The sequence below is a fragment of the Engystomops pustulosus genome, chromosome 1 (genome assembly GCF_040894005.1).
Source record: "Engystomops pustulosus chromosome 1, aEngPut4.maternal, whole genome shotgun sequence".
NCBI classification, from domain to species: Eukaryota; Metazoa; Chordata; class Amphibia; order Anura; family Leptodactylidae; genus Engystomops; species Engystomops pustulosus.
The window spans coordinates 69,595,006-69,612,882 of record NC_092411.1 but is presented as its reverse complement, the minus strand read 5'-3'; the positions used below and the strand labels follow the sequence as shown (position 1 = coordinate 69,612,882).

At 39.8% G+C, this 17,877-nt stretch overlaps 2 protein-coding genes across 15 annotated transcripts in view; one reads left to right on the top strand and one right to left on the bottom strand.

Annotated features, from left to right (window-relative positions):
• The window catches only part of PITPNM2 (phosphatidylinositol transfer protein membrane associated 2), a 202,802-nt gene extending 196,795 nt beyond the window's left edge, over positions 1–6,007 (top strand). For all 13 annotated transcript variants that reach the window (XM_072144160.1, XM_072144167.1, XM_072144181.1 and 10 more), the window contains 4 exons: positions 329–478; positions 563–746; positions 995–1,123; positions 4,386–6,007. In XM_072144160.1, the coding sequence (XP_072000261.1) occupies positions 329–478; positions 563–746; positions 995–1,123; positions 4,386–4,724 (802 nt within the window). In that variant the 3' untranslated portion in view covers positions 4,725–6,007. The remainder of the gene's footprint in view (positions 1–328; positions 479–562; positions 747–994; positions 1,124–4,385) is intronic.
• Positions 6,008–12,975: 6,968 nt separating this feature from the next.
• Positions 12,976–17,674, bottom strand: ARL6IP4 (ARF like GTPase 6 interacting protein 4). Of its 2 annotated transcripts, none has more exons than XM_072144133.1 (6): positions 17,527–17,674; positions 15,956–16,135; positions 15,440–15,808; positions 15,213–15,330; positions 14,107–14,176; positions 12,976–13,201 (listed from the first exon to the last, which is right to left on the bottom strand). In XM_072144133.1, exons 2-6 carry the CDS (start codon positions 16,125–16,127, stop codon positions 13,148–13,150), a joined length of 783 nt encoding a protein of 260 aa, XP_072000234.1. In that variant the 5' UTR covers positions 16,128–16,135; positions 17,527–17,674; the 3' UTR covers positions 12,976–13,147. The 2 variants fall into 2 exon arrangements, with proteins under 2 accessions (XP_072000234.1, XP_072000239.1); XM_072144138.1 differs by lacking the exon at positions 17,527–17,674 and adding an exon at positions 17,028–17,165.
• Positions 17,675–17,877: the final 203 nt, after the last annotated feature.

Genomic DNA, 17,877 nt, shown 5'->3' with positions numbered 1-17,877 from the left:
CTCTGCTAATCATAATCATTGACTGCCCTGGAGTGAGTTTATGCGTAGACCTCTAAATTTAGGCACAACCATGTCCATACACCAGATTACACAAAAAACTGTGTAAATATATATAAAAATATATAAATTATTATTTTCTCTAAAATAATGTAAGATAGATATGTCTTAGAAGTTTATAACGTGCCCTACATTTTGCCTGTTTAACTTGTCAGGTGATTTGGGTGCTCATAGACTCCCTTTTACAATGTATGAAATGGCTATAACATATTCTAGCATTTATGGATACCTTATGGCTTAAATTGAAATGTATTTTTTTTTCTTATTTTAGGGGAGACCATACATTTGCTGACAGCTACCTCCATGTTTTACCAAGAACAACTGAATTTGTAGTGTTCAGCATTGATGGATCTTTTGCTGCCAGCGTTTCTATTATGGGTAGTGACCCCAAAGTCAGAGCAGGAGCAGTAGATGTAGTAAGGTCAGCCTCAGTTCTTTAAGTCGAATTCATGTCTATCTATTAAGAATAGCCAGAATCTTTAACACCTTCTTCATGTTCTTCTAGGCACTGGCAGGATCTTGGCTACCTCATTATTTATGTGACTGGCAGACCTGACATGCAGAAGCAAAGAGTGGTAGCATGGCTCGCACAGCACAACTTCCCCCATGGTGTAGTGTCTTTTTGTGATGGATTGGTTCATGATCCTCTGCGGCACAAAGCAAATTTTCTGAAGAGCCTGATACAAGATGTAAGATCCAAGAGGAAGAAAATGGTCATTACTAATGGGGACTTATACTGCATTTTCCTGTTATGCAGAGCAGTGATGCTGCTGCTGCTCCATTCAGTACACATAGAACTGGCAGAGATAACTGTGCAAGTTATTCATTATCACCATCACTCGATTTAAATTGAATGGAGTGTAGAAGTGTATGTATTTCACCTACATAGTTTTAATTGTATGTATTTGTTTTGTTTTTTTGTTTTTTTTTTTAACAGGTACACATGAAAATCCATGCAGCTTATGGCTCCACAAAAGACATTTCTGTATACAGCTCTATAGGGTTGTCACCGATGCAGATTTTTATTGTAGGCCGACCCACAAAGAAGTTACAACACCAGTGTCAGGTAATAAGCGTTTTATTACTGAACTGTAATAACATTGTGGCAGACCTCAGACTGTGAAATCAAAATTTCTTGAAATATAGTACAACTACCATATGACTTTTGTAGGTCTTGCAGGACTGGTGCATGGGATTCTCTCTCTTGGTTTTCTGTCATGCCCTGCAAAAGTAATAACATAACTGCATTAGTTTTGCCTACAGTAAAACTGCATTACTAGACTTGCATTGCAATTGTAACATCTGAAAACTAATGATCCTTAATCCTGTGCATGGAACATTCAATGCAGTGGTCCATCATATCTCAAAAAGTATGTAGTGGACAGTAGAGCAAGGATGTATCAGATATATTAATGAACATTTGGTCCTAAAGGGGCATTAACCCCTTAACAACCAGGCCCTTTTTTGTTTTTGAAATTCCATTTTTCACTCCCCACCTTCAAAAAAAAAAATTATTTTTTTTATTTTTCCATGTAAAGAGCTGTGTGAGGGTTTGTTTTCTGCATAACAAATTGCACTTTATAGTGACAGCACTTCGTAGTGTAGTGGGAAACAGGAAAAAAATTCCAAATGCAGTGTAATGAATTTGTGCTATTTTCTTGTGGGCTTGGATTTTACAGCTTTCACAGTACAAAAAAATATTCTTCATTTTTCCATCTTTTGGCGCTAATAACGTTTTCATACTTCAGTGTACTGAGCTGTGTGTGGTGTAATTTTTGCAACTTTTGATGAGATTTTCAATGCTACCATTTTGAGGACGGTACGGTCTTTTGATCACGTTTTAAATAATTTTTTTACATTTTTGAAAATGGCAAAAGAGTGGTATTTTCAAACTTGTGTGCTATTTTCTGTTACAGGGTTAAACGCTGGGAAAAAAAGTTATTATATTTGAAGAAATTATATTTTGATCGGATATTTTGGGATGCGGCAATACCTAACATGTTTATGATTTTTCAATTTTTAGGGTTTTTTCATTTATTTATTTATTTTTTACTATTTTTCAGACTCTCTAGGGTACTTAACCCTAGGTTGTCTGATTGATCTTACCATATACTGCTATGCTACAGTAGGCAGTATATGGGGATTTTACACACCATGGTGTAAAACCAGACAGCCTTGGCTGTCATGGCAACAGATCGTCGTCCACCTTATTTGGAGAGGGCTCAGCCTGTGAGCCCAATCCATATACCCGCAGCTGATGTGAATATAGATATGTCACATGTTGGTAAGGGGTTAAAGAGGTATTCCCGTTTTGGCAAATTGTTATTTTTTTCATGATAAAAAGTTATACAATTTTCCAATATACTTTCTGTATCAATTCCTTGCACTTTTCTAGATCTCTGCTTGCTGTCATTCTATAGAGAGCTGCTATGATTACTTCCTGTGGACAGAAGTCTGACCATGGTCACACAGGTGCATGGCTCGTTATATCACACAGTTACGACTATTCTCTATGATACTAACAAATAGTGTACCTGTGTGACATCACTTGACCATGGACAGATTTCTATCCACTGGCAACATAGAAGCTTCCCATAGAATGACAGCAAGCAGAGATCTAGAAATCAGTGAGGAATTGATGCAGGGAGTATATTGGAAAATTGTATAACTTTTCTTTAAACAGACGATAACATGTAAACTAACAAGATACTCCATAACTGGGCCTCCCTGCTGACCATAATAGATATTTTATAAATTATTGCCCTTAAAGAGGAACTGGACAAAAATGCATATACCTGCTTAATCAATAGTAAAAACAGATATGTACATTCACTCTGAAATCAGTGTTAAATCAGCCACAGAGTGACTGAAAAAGTATCAGACTTCCTGTGCTTGTAGAGTTCTATGAAGAGGGGTGTAGATAAATAATGGAGACTCAGCTCAGCTCGGAGACAACTGAGAATTTTCAATCTATCCTGCACGCACGTGTCAGCTTTCCATAAAAATGTATCTTTGCGTTTTTTATATGCATTAAAAATTACTTTGAAAGTGGAGCCAAAACTTTTAACAGTTTAACTAACAATGCTGAATCTCTTTTTAAAGGACTACCATTTGTTTTTATGCATTGTGAACCAAACATACCTTAAGAATGCTGTAGCTACACTGATGAAGAAATATATACCGTATATACTTGTGTATAAGCCGAGTTTTTCAGCACAAAAAATGTGTTGAAAAACGCCCCCTCGGCTTATACATGAGTCATACAGTCATAAAAAAATCTTTAAAAAATAATAAACTTATATACTCGCCCTCCGGTGGCCCCGACCTGCAGCGCTGCTCCCCCGATGTCCGCGCGGGTCCTCTTCTGGCTTCGGCGCCCGTCTTCTGTCTTCACTAACTTCGTGCCGGCGCCGCCATGTTTTTCCTCAGGCGCCCGGCACGGGGTTAGTGAAGACAGAAGACGGGCGCCGAAGCCAGAGGAGGACCCGCGCGGACATCGGGAGAGCAGCGCTGCAGGTCGGGGCCACCGGAGGGTGAGTATATAAGTTTATTATTTTCTTTTAATGCTGGGCTGGCTGTATACTACTGGGGGCAGTGCTGTATACTACTGGGGGCAGTGCTGTATACTACTGGGGGCAGTGCTGTATACTACTGGGGGCAGGCTGTATACATATTGGGGGGGGTCCGTGACTAATGCATTTCCCACCCTCGGCTTATACTCGAGTCAATAGGTTTTCCCAGTTTTTGATGGTAAAATTAGGGGTCTCGGCTTATACTCGGGTCGGCTTATACTCGAGTATATACGGTAGTTATTTAATCCCTGAGCCGAGTGGTTTTGCAATTCAGGACCTTGGAAAAGCTGGATTGCATGCATGCAGGCTACATAAATACATTACACAGAGCTTCCCAAATTCCACACACAGGACTAATCAACCTGAGCTGGATGACTTATACATAGCAGCTGGGGGATGGTGCAGCCATTGATTATTTCTGTCTGTCAGGGACAACACAGTGAGTACAGCATTCTCTGACGCAGTGCATAATTGGGGTAAGAAGAGAAGCACCGGAGCAGCCACAAGAGTGACAGAGCCTTATTATCATAATTTTGTAATTGTTTTTTCAGCAAAATTCAGGGATTAAACAAGATATGTTTCTGCTTCAGAGTAGCTACAGCATTCTCAAGGTATGTTTGGTTCATAATGCATAAAAGCAAATTGTAGACGTCCTCTAATCAGAAATTTAGGTAACATTTACATTCTGAACTGCTCATAAAAAAATAATTAACAAATAATTAAAGTCGTCATTTGTAACCTGTGTTATTTTTGCAGTTTATCACTGAGGGTTATGCTTCTCACCTTGCCCAACTGGAATACAGCCACCGATCACGGCCTGCCAAGAACACAAACAGGATAGCATTGCGAAAGGGAAGCTTCTGCCTCCCTGGTCAATCAGATTTTCTGAGAAAAAGGAATCACTTGCTTCGTACTATCTCGTCACAACCCACTAGTAGCAGCAACCACAAACCGGAAAGAACACAAAGTCAGTCTGAGAGTGACCGGGATCGTGAAAAGGAACGCAGCCAAAGAAGTATGAGTATTGCAGCGGGATGCTGGGGCAGGAGTGCGGGCAATACCAAGCTGGAATCTGGCGTTTTAAGTCAGAAGTGAGCCTCAAATGTCTGGACATTTTCTCATGCTCTTGGCAGTGTAAAGGTGGGGGTGGGGACAAAGAGTGACAGAGGCACAACTTTGTTGGAGACGGTGGTTGACAAAATGGTGCTACTATATAACAACAATAGCAGAGCTGGTGATCATAAGGGATGAACTGCAGGCCTTAAAAGGGTAGTCGTGCCCAGGAGATAATTATCCGAAACCACAGAGGGGGGGGGGAGCAAAGTAAATTCATAAGTAGCCCAATGTTTTTATTTTATTTATTTTTATGCCGGTCCGGTGACGTCTTGATGTAAATACGTGCCTCCTATACCTTAGCCATCTCTGAAATGTTACTCTAAAATACACAGCACATGTCTTATTAAGTAGTGAAAGGGGATAGTACACTGGTCACATTCGCCTACAAGTTTGAGTTTGCTGAAAACTCAGGATAGGCAGCCTCCAACAAGCTGGAAACTGGAGAGATCATTAGACTTTAGTCAAGCCCTTTTTGACTTCGGTCAAGGCACAACACATAATAAACTGAATCATTTTTCTTCTTTTTTTTTTTCTTTTTCTGGAAAAGAAGATACTTTTCATGCAATGACAATATTCCAGGATCTTCTGACAAGTCTGCCTTGCTCATTTCAATATGTTCTGGACCTGTGTTAAGAACACCTTTCTAAGTGTCAATGCACTGCGCAGGTATCCTTTGCTGTAACATTGGTCATCAGAGGATAAGCTCTATCCAGTAACCGAAATCCTTTTGTATCTAAAGTTCTTAAGATTCTGTATTCGTCCAGTTTGCTGCTTTTGCGTGTAGTTGCTCAACTGTACAACCTCATTTTTTTTTCTTTGCACTGATAATTTTTAGATTGGAGATCTGTTACCATCTCATGTAGCTACACATCCTTGTCTGTAGTGCATGGTAATTTAAATATTGCTAAACCAGGGGATAGATATTATTATTTTATTCTTTTATTTTTTTTGTGTGCCGTTGTTTCACCCCGGTATGCAGGATAAAAGCAGGCGTGCCAAAAATAATGGAAGGTAGAAACAAAAAGGCCATATCTCAATTTCCCCAGCTCTACTCTTTAACCTGGCGGTTACAATGTGCAAAGGCATTGACAGTCTATTGAACCTCGTAATCTCAGCTGAAAGCTGACTGCTCCAAATAGCAAATTTGTATCCCTGCAACTTATTTGGTCTGACCGTCCACTTTTTAACCAGTCATTTGGAAGTGAAGAGTACAGTTAGTTACTGTACATACTTGAGCACTGTGAATTCTCCTGGTTGTCACCTGCAAAGGTGAACAAAAGCCAAAAAAAAAAAGAAAAAGCTTTCAACTTAATGATATAAAGTCCAAGAATGCGTGTGTGTGCAATGACTGTAAGGATTCTTTCGCTGCTTACACTGTTACGTGCGTTGCTTATGCCCCTTTATAACAAAATAACAATTTGAGATGGGTTTATCTCTAGAAAGTGGGTTGTACCTTTTGCTTGCAAGTATCAACAGCAACGTGTTTCACCTTTCCAAACATATAATGCAAATCCCTTTAGGAAAGCTTATTTCACCTATACATGTATAGTGTTAAAAAGATTAGATATGAAGCGCATTAAATAGTAGACATTTATTTACCTATTATCCCACCCACCCCTCACAAAAAAAGGTTTATTTTTACAAATCTTTAGCTTTATATTTCTATAACTGTTAAAATTGGTAAGAAATTGAATAATCCATTTTTGGATAACGGCTAAAGATTACAAATGAGCTGCCGCAGTAGTTTGAAGCAAGATTTTGATAATTTATTACTTACAATATAAGCACAATGAACATTGTGTATTGTAAGCTGTGGCTGAATACATCTTACAGAAGGTCGCTGCCATAGATTAGAACATTCACCCTAAAGTGGGACAATACAATGGGTATAAAGAATTAGATATGGCCTTTTAAAGTAGTCAATGTGGGCAACCAGAAAAATGCACAAAGGGAAACATGTATGTAAATTTATTGTTATGTGCAAGGGATGATAAACTATTGTGTGTAGATATTGTACAACATACAAATGTAAATGTTCAGAAAAGTGGTTATATAAAAGTGAAAGTTATTTATTTATGTAGAAAATGTCTAGGGTGGGGAAAAGGCTCTGGGTTTTTAATGAATATAAAAAAAAATAAAAAAGTAGCTTTTTTTTGTTTTTCAGGCATTATGTACAAAGCAATTAAATTAAAGGACCAAGTATAATGTAATTGTTATTTGCATAAGTGCAATATTCTAGATTTATCCTCATTGCTCCATATCTCCCATGTAGAATTGACAATCATATTCTGTATATCTTCATACATTCGCTCTTTGTGAAGCTTTCTCATAACATTCTGCCTTTCCTGACTATCTGTTTTTTGGATCTTTGCCACGTGGAAATAATATAACTGAATATAAATATATATATTTATGACCGCAATAATATCAGAAGGTGTTGATTTGTTTTACGAGATTCCACCGCAAAGAATTTGGCAAGAGAAGTCCAGCTCATCATTATCCATTGGATTATATGTGATAACCATGTTAGTCTGTACTCATTTTCCAAAGCAATAGTCAAAATCCGCTTTTAAATAGGGTTCGGGCCTGCTGACTCTGAAATAGCTTTGTGTGTATCTTGGTGATAATGCCAATTCTTTATCAGTTTGAAACTGCTCGTTTTTGTCTCTGTTGCTTCAGATGGCCTAACCACAACCTGCATCTGTTTCTCCTACAAAAAGTTGTATCCATTGATTCAACATCTTAGTCTCAAATAACCAAAAAGAAATAAAAAATAAGTTTACAAATGTTAGAAAATACAATAAATGAAAACCAGAGCTTATCTTACCGTCCAGATTGCAACCCTTTCACCGGTAGCTGGCTGTTCTAGACACCACTAGCATTGATGGATTGCTAGCAATTTGCCTCCCATGTATAGGATCCTGCACTTTTTCAAGCCCGGACAGAAAGGTTTTTGTACCTTTGCTGCATTTCCTAGAAGTTCCAGTAGCCTTACATTTCTCGTATTATCTCCAGGACTATAATCATATAAACTGTTGGTTTTCTATGTAATAATATTTTATTTATAAAGAGTTATTTGTTAGGGATAACAGTGACAATTGGTGTGCAGACATACGAGAGAGACTTGCACATGAACTCTTCCAAATGTCTGTCTGCTGCTCCCTGGTTTTCATTTTTTGTATTACTTTGGTGTGTGTACAAATACTATTTTGCTTGTACGTGTGTAAGTGTGTTGTTTTAGGCCTCTGTGCTTTCTGTGCAGTACCCATTGTACGTTACACAGATTAAAGATTTGGGAAGGCTTTTGGATTGTATTACTTTTCTGCAGCGTCGATTTAATAAAATGTATAATATGTATACTACAACGAGATATCAGTTCAGAACATATGTGGTAACTTCTTCAATATATCTGCACAAATGTAAAGGTTGAACTCTACAGCAAGACAATCTTGTCTCGTCAGTTTCCACTGGCACACACGCAGACATATATACATACATACTTACACACTTATATATATATATACACACACACACACACACAGTCAGACATCAACCCTGGGTAAAGAAAAGCAGTGTAACAGTACATAGTATTTCCATTACACAAGTAAGTATTCAGGTTTACCTTTCTCCCGTAAAGACCACTAAGATGATGACGAAGAGGTATCATTTATTTTATCAGTAACATTACTCACCTGTTACTATTATCATGTATTAATATATGAAATACATTAAGGTATTGTGAGCTTCAAGTCTTGTTAACATTATGCTTAAACACAGCTCTATTTTTTTATTTTTTTTTTGCTAATTAATAGTTCAGGAAAATATAGGAAACAGAATCTCTGGTTATTATCGTGGTGTGGCAGATATATCACTGTTATTTGCTCTAAGACCTTCAGGTCTTTATCTGTATGCTTCTAACTGTTCTGCACCTGACGGGTCTAAGCGACAAAACAGGCAGGAGAGGACCGATAAAAGGTGAGAGATGCACTTTCCTCTGATAATACTTATTACAAAGTTTTTTTATACTTATTATTTATATATGAACCCCAACTTTTAATTTCAATCACTGGGTTGGTCTCTTTTCCTTGGCTTTCCTACGGTCCTGACAGACTTGTCCTAACAGAGCTGTCCTGATATAGACGCCAGAGGGTACCTAGAAAAGGCTGGGTTTCATGGAATTTTTTTTAAAAAGGGCCCCATGAACCAGAACATTAACGTTTTCCTCACACCCTCCCCCCTCTTCACTCAGCGGATGCCAGCAAAATCAATGGGGTCAGTATACAGAAGTATTCCCCGGTCTTGGAGTGTATGATTGGGGGGTTCCCCAATTATGTCACTGTGCATATAAGGACAGAGATCTCACCAAGAAAACACCCTGAACATCATCGACAGCCAATCACCATGGGAAACATCAGCCAAAGGTTTTAAGGACCCTTTGGCAAACCTCACAAAATCATCACATGTAGGGAAGGAGATGGCAGCTGGAAGAATCCACACTATGACCTTGCCCCCTGCAGCATAGGAGGACATAGTACAGGAAGAAGAGACAGCAAGGGGATAGTGGAGGTTTAGTTGAAGCCAAAGAAGAGAAGCCCCTTGGAACTGCTGTATCTTATTCGGATGCAAGTCCCCGGCAGCAGCTTCTCAAATTGTGAGTCCACTGGCAGGGGGGCCCATTTAGGATGGGGGACCCTGCTTAATGTCCTCCTGTGTTCCGCACTATATTCTGCTGTTATATTGCATCTATTATGTTAAATTGCATTTCTATTAGTGACAAAATCCTGTAGAGTATCACTGCCCAGTTATTTTACACAGACATGAGGTAAGAAAAAGACTCCACTACAGGCTTAAAAAAAACAAAACACTGAATTGAGTAAGTGGCTGTCTGCTGACAATTGACCTGCCCAAAACAAGCTGCTATCCACACTGGCACCATTAGAGGAGGCAGTGGCCAAATCCCTGTATAAGGTTGAGATGGTGACACCGTGGGTCCACAAGCACTGATCATTTCATCTACGGTAATAATCAGGAGCAGGTACTTCCAATAAAGACAGACCACGTGGCTGCAAGCCCCTAGGTGCGGCAAACATTCTGTACTGCTGAAAAGAATCAAGTAGTATAGTACATAGCACATTATACATTTCTATGCATTTATTTCATGTTTGGTATTTGCCCCTGCTAAACGGAGAGTTACAGACAAATGTGTGCCCGTGCCATAAATCTAAATTTGATGCAGGGCCTCTTGTTTCTCTGAATTTAAGTTGGTTATTCCTCTAAATTCCCCTATGTTCTCCAGAATATGGCATCTATTCTTGCATTTCTCAAAGTTTTCATTGCATTTTTAAGCAAATTATTTACCATCAAGTTATTAAAATATTACTGTCATCACTTGTGTCTGGAGATTCGAGGAGATAAACAAGACGGCCAAGGTGACCGTTAATAAACTGCTGTGAGAAGGCAATGTGCTGTAGACAAATATCTTCTTGCCCTCTTTCTAAACAGTCAGCAGTTCTTCAGGCAGTGTCACACATAATGAGTTGCTGACAGACACCGCTCCATTCTGCCAAGATATGAGTGTAAAGGCTCTTCCAGCTGACAAGCGGCTGGCTGAAGTGTCATGCTGATTGTTTATGACAGAGGACACATCATCCAAACATCAGTGTCGCTGGAAGCGAGTGGACATCTTGTTTCAATTACAATGTTCCCAGTCTGTACAGACCTGGTGCCTCTTCTCCAAAAATAAATTTTCATCAAAGTTATAAATTGCTGGATATTTAAAGTTTTACACCTCATCTTTGCTAGAGCAGGATTGCAAAAACAAAAGATGTATGGAGGCTTTTTTAGGTTTCTTTTTAATGTTTTCATCTGCTTTAACAAGCTATCCAGACAAGCTAGTGACTTTACAAAACTACACTGAAAATACAAGATGATGCTATTTGTTGTGCAAGTGGGTCTTGTTGCAAAATCATTTAAAATTTAAAGTGAAACTGTTATCAGGATTTCACAATTTTACTGTTTTAATTAATGTAAGTGGTTCCCCTCACTTTTAAATGTTGATAAAAGTATAGACGGCTCCCTGCAAGCAAGTCATCATTATCTGCACACTGCTGTTACAACTCTACTTCCTGCTGCCTTCTTCCTTTCCCTCATGCAGATATGAGCTGACTGAGATCTGCAGCACAGGGTCAGCTCATGTTGGCTTGAGGGTAAGGGGAGCAGGAAGGAGAGTAGTGTGCAGATAATGATGATGACGACTCACTAGCATGGAAACAGGTATTTTTGTTATTAACTTTTAAAGGGAACCTGTCAGGGGTAAGTCGGCAGCTCGCTGCTCACTGCACACGTGCGCCTTCACTACACTGTCTTACTAGGCAGTGCGGAGGTACACAAACCCATTACACAATTTGCGTACCTCCGCACTGCTTTGTAAGATAGTGTAGTGAAGGGACGCATGTGTAGTGAACAGCGAGCTGCTCTCTGCGCATGTCAGGATTACAAAGTCTATGTTGTGAGTGGGAGCCTACGGCATTAGTGCTGTGGAAGGGGTTTGGGCTGAATAGCAATGAGCGGGGGGCACGTGCCTCTCATGGATTCAAACAAGCTGGTACCCGTTACCATTTTGAAAGTGCAACCCCCTAGCACAGTGATGGCGAACCTTTTAGTGGCCGAGTGCCTAAACTACAACCATGACCCACTTATTTATTGCAAAGTGCCAACACAGAAATTTAAATTGTTCATTATACTCCCTGCTCTGTCACAGCTTTCATTCATATCAACACCCTGCGGACACCAATAAAGCCGAAAATAGAAGACATTTGGATGATCATTGTAGCTTTCCTCCAGGGTCCCATAAACGCTAGGCATTGTCAGGGCAGGAGCTACAATGATAATCCAGATCTGCCCCCCTCCAGTAGTCCCAGATAGCGCTGCCACGTTAAAATAGCTCTGTGCATAGCACATCCTGGGCTGTCTGGGACTGCAGGAAAATACATGGAGTCCTCTGTGGTGATGGCCTGGGTGCCCACAGAAAGCGCTCCGAGTGCCACCTCTGGCACCCGTGCTATAGGTTCACCACCACTGCCCTAGGACTTGTGAGCATGAGCTGCCAGGGAGGCCAGTAACGTTCAAAGTAGCATAATTCTAAAACTAACTACTGAACAGAAAAGATAATAGCATGTTTGGATATACTTTTCAGTCTTTGTTGAAACCTATCACCAGTGAAAAAGAGCCCTCTGATGACAGGTTCCCTTTAAAAGAGCCCTCTGATGACAGGTTCCCTTTAAAAGAGCGTGAAACCAGTAATGTTTATTACAAAAGCAAATTGGAAACTAGTATTAAAATGGCCATGTCATTAGACAAAGATGTGAAATCCTGATAACAGGTTTCCTTTAAGCTGTATATGTTGGTGAAGTCATAGCTAATTGTCTGTATATTCAGTCACCCTGGAAAATATAGTCTAAACAAATTATCTCAACAAAAAGAGCATTTTGCTATACAGCTTTTCTATTACAATTACTGTTTTCATGAAATTGTAGTATGCATGGTGCCTATTGCGTGGTGTATTAATCCAGTAGGACTCATTGACTAGTTACTAGGGTCTGTATGAGATTGCCCTTGTAAGGGCAAGAAGCAATGAGTCTTAGAAAGGATATTAGTATGCCCTGATAAGGCACCTGCTGTCACCACCCTCTACCCAGCTAATTCAACTGTAGAATAGATATTCATGCCTAACAGGTGGTTTGTATTTATGCTGTGTCAGTCATTGTTATTTAGTAAGTTATATTTTAATATTATGTGACATCTGCTGCTATGTCTTATGTTATCAAAAATGCCCATGCCTAGTGATATTTTCAGATTTTATGAATTTTCCAAAAGGTGCAGAGCCCTTTAATACATTATAATACTTATTTAAAATTGAGTGTTTTTTTTGTGCAATAATAAAAAAAATTGTGCTATTTTTATAAAGTAAATAAGTAATAAATGTGTCAGAATATTGATCAACAAAAAAGAAAACGGACAGAATCAGGGTACAAAAGTCAGGAACTATGCGCAAAACTTACCAAAATGTTATGTGTAAGACATTTCACTAAGCGATCCCCAATGTCTTATTTATTGTGTCTAGATTACTATGGCAGCGGATCAGCAAGGAGATAAGATATTACTAGGCTTATATATAACAGGATAGGGGGTAGAAAGTCTACAGAGCTTTTAGTAAAGGAGAAAAAAAAAGTGAGAATGCAAGTTTTATTTTCTGTAGCATATAAGAAAGAAAGGGCTTATCAGACAAGGGTATCAATAAATCAATAAGGACTATGGCTAACAGTCTAATATCTGGAAAGGTTCCTTAAAAGTGTTGCCAGGATGTAGAATGACCATAGGTGGCAGGTGGGTGGACGGGGCCCTTACATCATCCCGGATCTCTTCTGAAAAGTAAAGCCGTCATTTGCTGTAGCGTGCTGCAAAACACAATGGAAAGCAAAGAACAGCATAAGCAAAGAACAGCAGATCTCTCTCTCTTTGATAAATACATTAAAACGCACCTTATGTTTCCTCCTGTAAGGGCTAAACTCATGTGCACAGTACTTTACAAAGTGTGGCAGAGTTTAGACTGCTTTGGCCTACTATGAGGTTTTCCAAAACACTTAGGCTACATTCACACTAACGTATGGGGGACGTATATACGGCCGATATACGTCCCCCATACACTTCTATGGGCGCACGGCACCCTACGGGAGCGGTACGGTGCAGCATACGTGCGGCACCGTACCCAGGAAAAAGATAGGACCTGTCCTATCTTTTCCCGTAATACGGCGCCGTGCGCCATAGGTTGCTATGGAGAGGGGCGGGGGTGAGCTGCGCTCACCTCCTCCTCCTCTCCCCGTACACTGCCGTTGCCCGCTACGGTACGGTACGGGCGGGCAACGGCAGTGTGAATATAGCCTTAAAGGAAGTCTACAACTATTTTTTTTTTCTCTACAGAAAACTTTAGGCAATGTAAGGTAGCATCTGTGTAACCATACTTTAATGGGTCCTGTGTAGTAGCAGGCTGTGAAAAATGCATTTATTTTCCAGGATTGCAGCTGGACTGGTTGCACGCCTGTGTAAAATCTTGCAGCACAGACCCTCCCCAGTCATAACAGTAACCAGATTCTGGTTGGATATTACAGCACATATCAAAGAACACAGCAGTTCTACAAATCAAGCTGCAATGCTGGAATATAAATGCAAAGTCCTCCTGCTAGTACCAGCGTGCACGTACAGATCTCCAGAACTGCTACCTAACACTGATATAGCTTTGCTTCTAGACTCCCTTCAACCAGATTATCTATAAGCTGCCTCCACAATGTTCACACATACATACCTTATTGATTTCTTTGTGCCGATCTTTGCTTACAATTTCTTCAAGTACTTCACCATCTCCTTTAATAAGTCTGAACAAGAAATTCATATTATTTTGTATATATGGGACAACAAAATGTGTTTTAATAATAAATATTTTGTGTGTGTGACGTTCATTGATTACAAAGATTCAGTACATTTACTTCTTCTGTACTTTCTATAATAAATCTATTTTGAACACATGAAGACAAGTCATTCATCCAGGGAGAAAGTTTGTCCATGAAAGAAAATTTTCAAATTTCAATCCCCTAGTGATGTTTACACAATCAAGATAATTTTAACCCCTTACTTTACAATTTTACTCAGTTTTTTTTTAAATTGCTGTTTTAGCTCCTAACACTCAGTGATGGTTGGTGTAAGATTCCAGAGTGTGGGCGAGGACTCTCTAACCAGACACTTCATGTTTCCTTTCGTTCTGTGAGATGACAATGTGGTTAGATTATCAGGGTACAATGTTTATATACACTTTCATTTAGCTTCTGAATATTTATAGTACCTTACACATAGAAAGAGAGATGCAAGAGATCATGAGATGCATATTACACATGACGTACTCCCCTCTGCAATCACAGCCATTACATATTGTAAGATCTGCTAAATACCTCCCTCCCTTAGCCCTGGATAAAGATCTTATTTGCCTGTAGCTTTAGTCCCCTCACGCTGTGCTGTTTGCCAGCAGGAAGTCATTGTGTCTGTGTGTGAGAGCTCATCCTGGAATGTAGAGGGGAGGAGGAGTTCAGCACAGCGTCAGACAGGAGAACAATATGTCTGCAAACCCTAAACTCAGAAGATCCCGGGTCGGGTCCAGGGGCAACCATAATTGTGTACATGAGGACTGATAGAGACACCCTGTAAAATGCTGCATTTTTGTTAATAATAGTGAATTGGAGAATATGTTATTTTGTTATTCTAAGTACAATTAAGTGTCTTTTCTTCATGGGAAAACCCTTTAAGCATTCACATCCTGGTGACAGAGGAGCAAAATTTTTCCTACCGGTAGTTTCAAACAAGTATAAGGTTTAATAATATTAATAACATTACTTTGAAAAAATGAAGCAGTGCACTCACCTCGTTCTACCCGTTTCAGGATCCGTCACTCTGCGGATAACACTCTGCCGAGCATCCCACTCCTCCTTGGTCATTGGTTTCATTGCTTGTATACGTGTTTTTTGTTCATCAGTCAAAACTTTTGGACACAAACAATATTGCTTATTTGGTAACCATATGAATAGATAAACATCCTATGATTTACATTTACTATGAAGTCAAGCAGAGGTACAACACAACATCTTTACCTGGGCCACTGTTTTCTACAGACTCCTTCTGCCACAGATCTAGAGAGGGTCCAGGATGGAAGTCTTCAGTCTTGTTTGGGGGATCCTGGCTTTTCAGTTTGACTTCATCTTTCTTGTTTTGTTTTTTGCTTTCATTTTTCACCTTTTTCTTCTTCTTTTTTGCTTGTTTATCTCTTTTATTTCTCTTCTTACTCTTGTGCTCTGAGCTGTCACTTGAATCATCTGAAGAACTTGAGGAAGAGAAGGAGCAGCTGGAGGAAGATGATGATGTACTAGCCTTCCGCTTTCTTCTTTTCTTCTTCTCTGATGGCGGGGATGATGAAGATGAGGATGACGTGCTAACTTTCCTCTTTCTCCTCTTTCCTTTCTCTGAAAATGCAAAAGTAATTTTGTGGAAAAAAAATGTTGTTTTTTTTAAATAGTTGTAGAAAAATGTACATAAAAATGTTCCTGTAGTCACAAATCAGCCACTATAGTCACCCAAGTAGAACCCAAGTTAATGGTAGCATCACCAACCTTTCCTAGAGATATCAGCATGATATTTAGAATGAGAGGAGCTCCTCCGTTGAGGTGAAGAACTGCTACTGCTGTCCCTATGGCGAGAAGTAGATTTCTTTTTCACAGATTTGTGATGAGACTCTGAATGACTTCTACTACGGTGTTTTCTTTTTGTATGGCTTTTGTCCATGATGGCTTCTATTGTAAACCAAATATAGTTATTGAAAAGCAAATTGTTAACAACAGCAATAATAAATCTGTTAATAATATCTGTCCCCCATTATATACAAGGTATACTCTATTAGGTTATGGCATAGTTGGCAACAAAACTTTGTTTTCTGTAGTCAATGAAGATTTCTGTGTTGGGAATGCACAGTCAATCCTTATTTAATGTCTAAGTATGACTCCCACTTGCAGAAACAGCACAGTCCGCTATTCTATGTCAATCCCATAGCTCCTACTCACTTAAATGGAGGGTACTGTATGGGAACGCTTGGTTCCCTTCATAGAGGTGTGGTGATCTGGGAAATGTGGTCTGAGGGTGGCTCATTTCACACAAATCTATAAAACATTTCTAACATCCTGAGGACATGCCATAAATCTCTTTCCTATGAAAATCCTTTTTGTAGGAGTTTCCATACTCCTCTAGACCATAAAGAAAAATGCCTGAAAAAGGACTATAAATCCCCACATTTATTTATGGGACTTCAAAAATAACTTAAAGGTGTTGTTCCTAGTATTTAAGTTATGCCCTATCCATAGAGATACGATTCAACATTGATGAATCTAGTTAAGTATGCTTCCTGCGGTGGGGTGAGGGTCTGACAGCTTGGCTCCATTCACTACTAGGGGTGCACCCAATACTGCTGAGCTTGGCAATCTGCGACTCCCTATGTTTTTGAATGGAGCAGTAGGACCATTAGTGAGAATGTGACCCCTGTTCTCTAGATCGCTGAAGGTTCCGTCCCATTAGTCGGACCCCAACAACCAGATTGTTATTCCCTACACCTGGGAACGTTCTAGGTATGACCCCTAACCATTAATGGAGGTGGTAAAGGACGCCCTGAGAATTCTGGACTATTCCATTCACCAAATATGCAGCTTCTTATTCATTTTTGCAGCATAATACAGTTTATTACACTGGGCAGCCTGTAAACCAGCAGTCACACAGATCAGAGACCTTGTGAAGGCTTATTAGGATGCAGTCACACGGTAGCTTCTTGGAGAGTTCTATGACCGGTTTTAAACTCATGTTGTTACAGTGCGTTTAAAAACGGTCCAAGAAGACACCGTGTGACAACACCCTAAGGAGCCACTAGATGAGATGACAAGTATATAGTAGTGATGCTTCACACGCCTGGCCTCAGCGGCCTCCTCATAACATGAATAGGACAGAGGTAGGAACAAACACAACAGGAAGGAAGGAAGGGACAGCGCGCATGCGCACTAACACATTCACAAACAGTATAAACACCCGCACTGTTCTACCACGCAGGGGAATATAGAAATGCGAACACCTCGCCCGAGGACAACAGCTAATAATTATAATAATGGCGGGAGGACCAGAGGTTTGTTGTATCTCTATTTACCTGACGGTAGTTGCAATATCCTACAGAGCTACAGGACCTCCGATGACGTCATGATAACGTGACCTGGCTTTTGTGTGGGAGGAGTTACACAGCAGCTGTGACTGCGCGGGGCAGGCCGCGAGTGACAGAGGATAATGAGGGGCAAACCCGGAGGAAGAGGGGGCAAGGGGAGAGGGATGAGATGAAGAAGGACTGTGGCAGAAACGCACAAATAAAATAGAAACTCAATATTTCAACAGACAATGTAAATCAAGCGCTGAACGTATTACCAGAAGTAGTGCGGTGCTCCCACACCATTTGTATTATATACCATCAAAAGAGCAAACAAAAACATGCACATTATGGAAGAAA

Excerpts from the sequence above, each read along its gene's own strand:
- ARL6IP4 (XM_072144133.1), bottom strand. The coding sequence starts at position 16,127 with ATGGACAAAAGCCATACAAAAAGAAAACACCGTAGTAGAAGTCATTCA. Across the intron at positions 14,177-15,212 it reads CCTGAAACGGGTAGAACGAG|ACTTATTAAAGGAGATGGTG; the intron begins GTGAGTGCACTG and ends TTTCTTGTTCAG. Across the intron at positions 13,202-14,106 it reads GGCACAAAGAAATCAATAAG|CACGCTACAGCAAATGACGG; the intron begins GTATGTATGTGT and ends TGTGTTTTGCAG.